The 10,418-nt window shown below is 37.3% G+C and overlaps 1 protein-coding gene across 1 annotated transcript in view; it reads left to right on the forward strand.

Moving 5' to 3' along the window:
- Positions 1-348: 348 nt before the first annotated feature.
- mut (methylmalonyl CoA mutase) overlaps positions 349-10,418 on the forward strand; it is a gene marked incomplete in the record, with an annotated part of 13,247 nt that continues 3,177 nt past the window's right edge. Inside the window, 10 exon segments of the mRNA XM_024291455.2 lie at positions 349-986; positions 1,647-2,075; positions 2,447-2,814; positions 2,891-3,048; positions 6,179-6,350; positions 6,412-6,660; positions 7,515-7,626; positions 8,483-8,598; positions 8,965-9,080; positions 10,380-10,418. Coding sequence (XP_024147223.1) covers positions 1,679-2,075; positions 2,447-2,814; positions 2,891-3,048; positions 6,179-6,350; positions 6,412-6,660; positions 7,515-7,626; positions 8,483-8,598; positions 8,965-9,080; positions 10,380-10,418 — 1,727 coding nt within the window.

Below are 10,418 nucleotides of genomic sequence, written 5' to 3' on the forward strand. Positions count from 1 at the left end.
ATCAGTAGATGGGATAAGACTATTTGACATATTTTAAGTTTTTCAGTTTGTTCTGTCTAAAGTGAAATTTGAAGCCCAACCAAAAACTACAAGTATGAGCAAATATGTAAATGTACTACAAGTATAGGTAGTCTCTACTAAAGTGAGACCGTGTACTGAAGTTTACTTTTTTATATTGTAAAGTCAAGTCCCATGGGTCGTGAAATTTGTTCTCCTTTGGGGGAGGGGTGACCTGCAGACACAGCCGTACTCAGGAACCATTTGGTGGTTTAAACCCCCCAAATAGGGAGATTTCTAATCCCATTTTTGGTGTGATGGGTTGGATTTGAACTCATGACCTTCCAGTCTCAAGACAGACTCTCCCCCACAGGGCCGCAGGGTAGCTGGTAAACTTCTGAAGACACTTTTAGTTAGTAAACTTCATATAGTACTTGTACATGGTCACTCTGGGTATACTTAAGTAGAAGTACTTTCTGGACGAATACCAAATAAAGTAAACTTCAAGAGTACTTTTTCTACCCAGACAGGATCGCTGACTCAAACACTGACTTTGAAATTTGCCAGAAATACAAAAAAAAAAAAAAAAACTTTATTCTTTCAAACGTTACAGATAATCAGAATTCCAAAGGAGGAAAACAGAAATGCTTACAAAGGACTTTCTCCCGTTTGGATGCAGCAGACACAAATATTTAAAGGTGAGTGACTTTTTTCTTATTTTTATTTATTACTTTACTACCATAATTTTTTTAAAATCAAGAAATTGAAATACATTTTGACAACAAAGTGAACATTTAGGGGAAAATAAAATATAAAAACAATTATGAAGCTTTGAAAGCGGAAGCTCTATTTACTTCCGGTGACGCAGGTCAAAGTTGATGCCGCGTGCCCAAAGCACAGGATTGGCCGATCGCAGTGTGCTTTCATTTCATTGGACAGAAAAACTCACGCCTACTCCCAACTCGAATAAGAAAAAAACAAGCTACAAGGTCAGAATATTGTTGTATAATTTCCGTATTTTAACGTACAAATATTCATTTTAATAGTTTTCATACTCATTTGCTGTGTTTGTGTTTTAAGCTAACCTACGGTTTCTGTTAGCTGAAGCAGTGTTAGCAGACTTAGCTTTTAGCCTCACGGTTTGTTTTTGTCTCTTTATTTCTTTACTGTCATTAAATTATTTGTCTTTATATGATACATTTTGAGTGGTTTATTTTATATTTGACGGTTTAAATATATTATCCTGTCAGTAATGTTGTCAATTTATTATTTCAAGAACGTAGTTTGTCACAATGTAGTATTTGGGAATTGGACGCTAGCAAAAATCATAACAAAAACATTTGTTTACAAGCCACATTTGTATGGTTTGAACATTTTAGACATCTTATATTTGTAGATAAGAGCATAACTAATATTTTACTTTGTAAATACTACATATATATAGAATATTAGTAATTAAAATTTTGATTAAAATAAACAAAACGTGCTTATCTCTGGGAAATGCAAGCAGATATTCCTGTATTGCTAACAATAAATTACAGGAAATGTTATTTATTAACTTATATCTACTAAGAAATATTCTAACATATTTTTTAAAATAATAATGATATCCTTATGATCAGTAATTGTGAACCTTTTTGTACTTTCAGATCATCTCTGTGGCACCGAGGCGGCAGTAAGGATGCTGTCGGCACACAGAGCATGTGCAGCTCTAGCTGCCTGCCGCCTGCTCCAAGCCTCTACCTCCTCATCCCACACACACCGCTGTCTCATCCACACTTCCCGGTCGCACCGGGACAGATCCGAGCTTCATCCGGAGTGGGCCAGCCTGGCTAAGAAACAGCTGAAAGGAAAGAACCCAGAGGATCTAATATGGCGTACACCTGAGGGAATCAACATCAAGCCTGTATACACTCAGGCCGACTCGGAGGGACGTGCCGATGAGCTGCCGGGAACGTTTCCCTACACTAGAGGGCCCTATCCCACTATGTACACGTACAGACCATGGACAATCAGGCAGTATGCTGGCTTTAGCACTGTGGAGGAGAGCAACAAATTCTACAGAGATAACATTAAAGGTATATTCAGACTTGATTAGATATTTGAATTTTTGGTCCCATTGTTGTGCCTAAAATATGATAAATGCATAAAATAATTTGTTTGGAAATAGTTTTTGCTTCACAAATACATAAAATTATGAAAAAAGTCTTGGCTTTAACGACAAAAATTGTGTTTACTTCTTTAAAAGTAAACAAAAAAGTGCAAAATAACCAATTTTTGACAGTTTTTGTAGATATTATTAGCAATAAATATGTTTTTATGGAACTAAAATGTTCAGAATAACAGTTAAAAATAGATTTTAAAAAAGAGGATGATATTAAAAATAAAGCACAGTGCTTCTTTAAACTAATGATTAAATCAATAATCTCTTCTGGATCTGTTATTGTAGCCGGCCAGCAGGGTCTCTCTGTGGCCTTTGACCTCCCGACCCACCGCGGTTACGACTCGGACAACCCCAGAGTCCACGGTGACGTCGGCATGGCCGGAGTAGCCATCGACTCGGTGGAGGACATGAAGCTGCTCTTCGATGGAATCCCTCTGGAGAAGATGTCCGTCTCCATGACGATGAACGGCGCCGTCATCCCCGTTCTGGCGATGTTTATTGTGACGGGAGAGGAGCAGGGCGTCCCCAAAGCGAAGCTAACCGGCACTATTCAAAACGACATTCTAAAAGAGTTTATGGTGCGGAACACGTACATCTTCCCTCCGGAACCTTCCATGCACGCCATAGCAGATATATTTGCCTATACCTCCAAGGTAAGCAGCACTTTTGATTCCTTAATAAAAAAATATTGTTCTTATAAAAGTAAGAAATGGTGTTCCTCCATCCCAGAATATGCCCAAATTCAACTCCATCTCCATCAGTGGCTACCATCTTCAGGAGGCCGGGGCCGATGCCATCCTGGAGCTAGCCTACACCATTGCTAATGGTCTGGAGTATTGCCGGACCGGCCTGAAAGCAGGTTTAACCATCGACGAATTTGCCCCAAGGTAACAAAATTAAGCCGTGAGTGCTTAGAAATATACAGTGTTGCAAAAAAGTAATTTAGCCACCAACTGTGCAAGTTGGCCCACTTATAAAGACGAGAGAGGCCTGTAATTTAAGAATTTATTTGTAAATTATGGTGGAAAATAAGTATTTCGTCAGCAGCAAAAGTTCAAATCAATACTTTGTTATAAACCCTTTGTTGGCGAGGACAGCAGTCAAGGGTTTTCTGTAGTGATGTTTTGGTCCATTCCTCCATCAGATCTCCTCTAGAGCAGTGATGTTTGGTCCATTCCTCCATGTAGATCTCCTCTAGAGCAGTGATGCTTTGGTCCATTCCTCCATCAGATCTCCTCTAGAGCAGAGATGTTTTGGTCCATTCCTCCATCAGATCTTCTATAGAGCAGTGATGTTTTGGTCCATTCCACCATTCAGATCTCCTCTAGAGCAGTGATGTTTTGGTCCATTCCTCCATCAGATCTCCTCTAGAGCAGTGATGCTTTGGTCCATTCCTCCATCAGATCTCCTCTAGAGCAGTGATGTTTTGGTCCATTCCTCCATCAGATCTCCTCTAGAGCAGTGATGTTTTGGTCCATTCCTCCATCAGATCTCCTCTAGAGCAGTGATGTTTTGGCCCATTGCATTGCCCATATCTGCTTACCTATTGTAGATTCAGTCTTAGCAGCCAGGTGCAATTCAACAGTATGTTTTAAGACAGCTCTTTGGTGGAGTTTGGAGTGTTTGAGGTTGTGGACAGGTGTCTTTGATATAGATAACCAGTTCAATACAGGTAATGAGTGGAAGACAGAAGAAGTTACAGGTCTTTGACACCCAGAAATCTAATTAAATAGTAATTTTCCACCATAATTTACCACTAAATTCTTTATAAATCAGATTGGAATTTTTATCTTATTGTGTCCCTAGTTGAAGTATATCTATTCTGAAAATTACAGGCCCATCTCATCCTTTCATGTAAGGTCAGACAGTTGGTAGATGAGTAGACACTGTATTGCCCCAATGTATATATGTTGAATTATCAAATATACGATAGAGATTGTATGTAGAGATCTGTGTTTTCAGCCTTTTTTTTAAGCGGAAGTTCACTTTAACCTCCAACAGAAAGAGTAAATAAAAAAGGAAATTCTGTAGACCAGCTCAGCTGAAAAGGGTGTTTTGAAAATGTTCTTGTGGCTTTTTTCTCTTGGAGTGACATATATATATAAAGTATTTTTTTACTCAAATAGTTGTAAATCAGGAACAGACGATCAGTAGACCAGTTGAGCCAATTTGTTTCTGATTATTGTGAAATGTTTCTGTCAAAAAGGTTTTGTTTTTACTCAGCCATGTCTGGTATGAATATGTGGGCGTGTCCAGATAATGTAATACATTTCCAGTGATGTACCATTTTATAGTTGTGAAAAAAGCTAAAATAAAAACATGTTTTTAGTTGTTTTTCACTGCCAATTTTGCTTTTACTTATATTTTTTGTGCCAAACTCTCTCCTTCATTTTCTTGGAATTCTACCACTAAAGAGGTTTTTTGACTTTTCTCCACATCGCGTCTTAAAATAGCGTCTGACTTGATAGAAAGCAGTTCTTGAATTTAAACCTCAGGATGAGTTTTTCAGTCCTTGACCTTTTCATGCTGATCAGGACTCACCTGTGCGGCTGTGAAATCCTGCACACCTTCCATCTATATTTAATATCTTCTAATAATTGGTTTCTTAGATCAGACGTGTCAAACTCAAGGGTCAAATCCGGCCCTCCGGGTAATTCTATCCGGCCCTCCAGATCATTTTATTCTTATTAATGACCCGATGTTATCTTGCACTCATTTCTAACTTGTATAATTTTGACAAAATATATTATTATGGTGAGTAAAATATTAAAAGTTATTTAAGGTTTAAGTTAATTTATTCTGGAATAATATTCCTGCCTTTTTGTTATCCCTAATTATGTTAAAAAGTTACAGTTTTAAAGTTTAAAAAATGTCATTCTGCTAGCTTTTTGGACTATTTTGGCATTTACTTGGATTTTTTGGGCTATTTTAGAGTTTAGCTAATATTTCAGCTACATGCTAGCTGTTTTTGGCTAATTTAAGCTTTTTTTTTCCTCAGTTTTTTAAGCTGTTTTGGAGTTGAGCTAAAATTAAAAGAATTTTTTCTTGGTGTTTTAATGTACAGCACTTTGTAGCAGTCTGGCTGTGTTAAAGCGCTTTATAAATAAAGTTATTTGATTTGAATTTGAGCTTTTTTCAGTTTTTTTTAGGATGTTTTGAAGTTTAGCTAATATTTCCGCTACCTGCTAGCTGTTTTGGCTATTTTAGGCTTCTTATTAGTTTTTTAGGCTAATTTGGTGTTTAGCTATATTTTAGTCGGCTATCAGCTTCAGTGTTTTTAGCTATCAATTTCAGCATCTTCAGCTATCAGCACTAGCATCTTCAGCAACCCAATTCAGCTTACAGTATTTAGCATTATATAACATAATTGCAGGTAATCCTATATATCTAGTTCTTAATTATTTAAAAAAGTTACAGTTTTAAAAATGTAGTTTTAGAGTGTTCAATAGATGTTTATCCTGTTTGACCCGCGACCTTTAATTTGGATTTTGGCCCCTTGTGTGATCGAGTTTGACCCCCGTCATAGACTGACCCTGATCTGACCTTTAGTTTCACATGTGAGACTCCCTTTTACTGCCTGAAGTTTTTCTGCTTTTACTCGTTTTAGAACTTTTTGTTGAGGAGCATACATACTAGATTAGTTCCTATTACTGTCTGCAATATTTAAGGTTGTTTTTGATATAAAGTTAAAAGCTTTTCCCTGTTGAAGCTGAGAATAAATACTTTATGTAGCTGCAAAACTACAAAGTGAGTGAAGTCCTGTTTTATCAGTAGCATTCCTAGTGAGCTGTAATTTATGCCTTTTAGCCTAAATCAGGACACAGTTTCTGCAGAGCGCCACTAAGTTCTTTAAATGTCGTCAATCATTAGAAAAATTCCACAAAAAACTGATTTTCATTAAATAATTGCCATAAAAGCAGCAGGTTCTTTCAATATTTAAAAAAGGGAAAATATATATTTTTATTTGAAAGTAACATTTTATGTGAAAATGTTTTTTGTGTTGAATTTCTCTGTCAGATTGTCGTTCTTCTGGGGCATCGGGATGAATTTCTACATGGAAATAGCCAAGCTGAGAGCGGCCCGGAGGCTGTGGGCGACTCTCATCCAAGAAAACTTCCGACCCACGAACTCCAAGTCGCTCCTCCTGCGGACACATTGCCAGACGTCGGGCTGGTCGCTGACCGAGCAGGTAAATACAAACATTTAAATCTGAGAGGACGACCGCAGAAGTCATCGTCTTTTCACCGCAGGATCCGTACAACAACGTGATCCGGACGGTGATCGAGGGCATGGCCGCCGTGTTCGGGGGCACGCAGTCGCTGCACACCAACTCCTTCGACGAGGCGCTGGGCCTGCCGACGGTGAAGAGCGCTCGCATCGCCAGGAACACCCAGATCATCATCCAGGAGGAGTCGGGGATCCCCAAAGTGGCCGACCCCTGGGGGGGCTCGCACATGATGGAAGCGCTCACTGATGACGTTTATAATGCAGCGCTGAAGGTGGGACTAAGATAAAAGCATGATGGGAAATGTAGGGTATACATCTTATGACAGATGACGGCCAAAATCTCTGAAAAACTATGTCAGAATCCTCTAACGAACGTATCAGGAATAAGAACGTTTTGAAATTATTATGGGATGGCCAAATTTAGATTTTTTAGTTGCTAATTTGCAAAGTTCCACTGCTGATAATTGCAAAAAATATATATACATTCATGCAATTCAATGGAATATGTTATAAAATTGTTCTTTCTTGTAAAAAAAAAAAAAACTCATGTACACCACCCAAACTCACATTTTTTAAAGATTTGTATCATAATTTGGAGTTTTAATTACTTATACCACAGTCTGGGTGAAGAGAAAAGTGATAATCATCGGTAAGCTACTTGGGGAAAAATGCTGAATTTAAAGTTTGTAGATTTTGTGCGGCGTTAGCCTCGCGAGCTAATAAAAATAGCTTTCCCCTATTACTTGCACGTTTTTCACCCAAATATTGTGAAAATTTAATACATGAATCTCTGGCTCAAGCTGAACAAAACAACATATCATATGATATAAATATATTAGGAATGTGGGCATAAATAACAGAAAACCCCCGTTGCTAAGGGAATTAAAAAATGTACTTTTGTGGATTCTTATAAAAGTTACATAGATCTGTTCATCACCCTCAGATGGGCAAAAAATTAAAAGGTTGCTATGGAGATAAACCAACAGAAAAGCCGCCATTTTGATCAGAGTGGTCGAGGGAGAACGCCTCTGGCGGCTTTAATTATCCTTTTTTTGCACAATATGATGTTTTTTATTAGAAAAGTTCTGTTAAGAAAAGTGAAAGTGATGATAGTTGTTTTTCACAGTTCATTAAAGACATTGAGGACATGGGGGGCATGGCCAAAGCCGTGGCAGAGGGCATCCCCAAACTCCGCATCGAGGAGTGCGCCGCACGTCGCCAGGCCCGCATCGACTCAGGTACCACGGGAAACTTTTTACTCATTTTCTGTATCTGGGTCAGCTCTGAACGGCTCCTCCAGCCTGAGTTAAGGATTCATGCAGCAGACAGACAGACAGCGGTTTGATGGAAATTTAATTCAGCGAATAGACACGCAGGGATTTTTAAAAGGCTCTTTCCTTTGAAGACTCTGATTAAATGATAATGTCTTTACTGTTTTCAAAGGACAAAAGCTGATGAGGCCCAAAGCAAACTGGAAACGCAGCCAGTAAAGCTGTTATTAATTAATATTTGCTTTTGCAAACCCGAGGCGTTTTCAATGCACTCCTCTTCTAGTAAGACATCTGGATCCTAGTGGTTTCCATCACTTACTTGGCATCCGGATATTCAAGTTAATACTTTCTGTAGTTTTTATTTGTATATACGTGGAACCTTTACTGTAACAGGTATTTTTAAGTGTTTTACGGAAACTTGGATGTATTTTATTCATATTTTTTTAGTTGTTGCAACATTAAAGGTAATAGATAAATTCTTCTCATCTTGAAAACATCCTTAACCTCTGACCTGTATCATATATTTACTCCCTCTAGGGTTCATGCTGAGAATTGCATCTATAAAAGCTTATCTTTAAAGTCTTTCACGATTAAAAAAGATGCATTTAAGTTGTGGTTCGTACAACACAACCACATTTATTAGAATAAAGAACCTGTTGTTAGGCACGGAGGTGGAGGGATGGTTGTTGGGGCTTCATTTATCATCCTGTTTAAAACTGATGAGGAAAACCTGATATTTGTCATTTTGGTTAATTACAGATTACTCTCTATACCTAGAGCTGCAGGTTTTTTTCTTTTTAAATGTCGTTTGTCTCTTTTTTAGGAGCTGAAGTCATCGTCGGAGTGAACAAGTACCGCCTAGAAAAAGAGGAGACGGTGGAGGTGCTGGCGATAGACAACACGGTCGTACGTCAGAAACAGATTGAGAAGCTCAAAAAGGTCAGTGGGGCTTCTGTCTGTAGGACTCTGCAAAAAAGGTTACAGTACTTGAAAAAAATCTCCTGGAAAATAAGTGTAAAAGAATCTGATTAAAAAAAGTCTTGTTATCAAATGAAAATTAGATTTTATTATGGAAAAGATTCTTAAAATTAGCTGCCATCAGATATGAGGCTCCATCATGTAGTTTATTTATCGTTAATCAGAGTGAGTCTGTAGAATTCACCATAAACTATAGTTACAGCTACAATAATTAGAATTTTGAAGGTCGTTTCCCTACTTCAAAAGAGCATTTTTATTGTGTGCTTTCCGAGTTCCAAAAATATCTTTTCAGCAAGTTTTGATCCTGTTTCATCTGATTTCCTTCAGGTGAGAGAAAGCCGAGACGCAGAGGCTGCGAGGAGTTGTCTGGCGGCCATTGAGGAGTGCGCTCGAACCAGGGAGGGGAACCTTTTGGCTCTGGCTGTGGAGGCTGCTCGAGCCAGGTTTGAATTCATTTAACTCCACAAGATTCTCTTTAATTCACTGTTGATTTTTTTTAAAGATAGTTTAAAGCCAAATCCTAATTTTGCATTTATTTTCTTTATTTTAATTTGTAGCCTAGAACTAATAATTAGCTTTATTTGAAATTTAGATCCAGTTCCACAACTGATAACAGCAAAAAAGTTTATAAAAATATATGCAATTCAATGTAAAATCTAGTAAAATTGTAGTTTTTTTTTGTCACAAAACTGTTCTATACTGCTCAAACTTGTGTTTTTACAAATATTTGTATCATAATTTGCAGTTTTTATTACTTAGAACAGTCTGGGTGAATACTGAATTTTAATTGGCAGCAGTGATAGTAGATGAAAAAAATAAGTTCATATTTTTAAGCTAAACAAAAATAAAAAAAAATTAGATTAGATAGTTTAGAAATAATTTTTGTATCAATTAGTTAAAGTAATAATTATTTTTTTTGAGTTGCACCCAAACTATGCAAAATACTGCGACTTATACAGGGAAAAATACAGATTTTTTAAAAATATGTATTTAAAAATAATATTTCTTTTTATCATAATTGACTATGGAGGATAATGTACACCACATTGAGCATTATCAAGCATGATCACTTAAATCATTCTGTTTGATAATGCTTGATAATGCTCGACGGGGTTTACATTATTGAGCATTATCACTTAAATCATTCTGATTGATAATGCTCAATAACGCTCAACAAGGTGTACATTATTGAGCATTTTCACTGGAATCATTCTCAATTGATAATGCTTGATAATGCTTGACGAGGTGTACATTATCAGGAATAAATGGATGATCCGGAGCTCCTCGTTGTCCATTCATTCCTGATAATGAACACTTCGTCGAGCATGATCGAGCACTATCACTTAAATCATTCTAATCGATAATGTTTGATAATGCTCACCAAGGTGTACATTATAAGGAATGAATGGACAGCGCGGAGCCCTGCGTCATTCCTGGTAATGTACACTTTGTCCAGCATTATCACTTAAATCTTTCTGATTGATAATGCTTGACAAGGTGTACATTATCGAGCATTATCACTTAAATTATTCTGATTGACAATGCTTGACAAGGTGTACATTATCGAGCATTATCACTTAAATTATTCTGATTGACAATGCTTGACAAGATGTACATTATCAGGAATTTGTTGTCCATTCATTCCTGATAATGTACACCTTGTCGAGAATTATCGAGCACTATCACTTAAATTCTTGTTTGCAGGAATGACTCAAACACATCCCTCTTTTTTGTGGTTAAAGATGCTCTGTTGGAGAAATCACCGACGCCATGAAGAAAGT

This window comes from Oryzias melastigma, linkage group LG24, assembly GCF_002922805.2.
Source record: "Oryzias melastigma strain HK-1 linkage group LG24, ASM292280v2, whole genome shotgun sequence".
NCBI classification, from domain to species: Eukaryota; Metazoa; Chordata; class Actinopteri; order Beloniformes; family Adrianichthyidae; genus Oryzias; species Oryzias melastigma.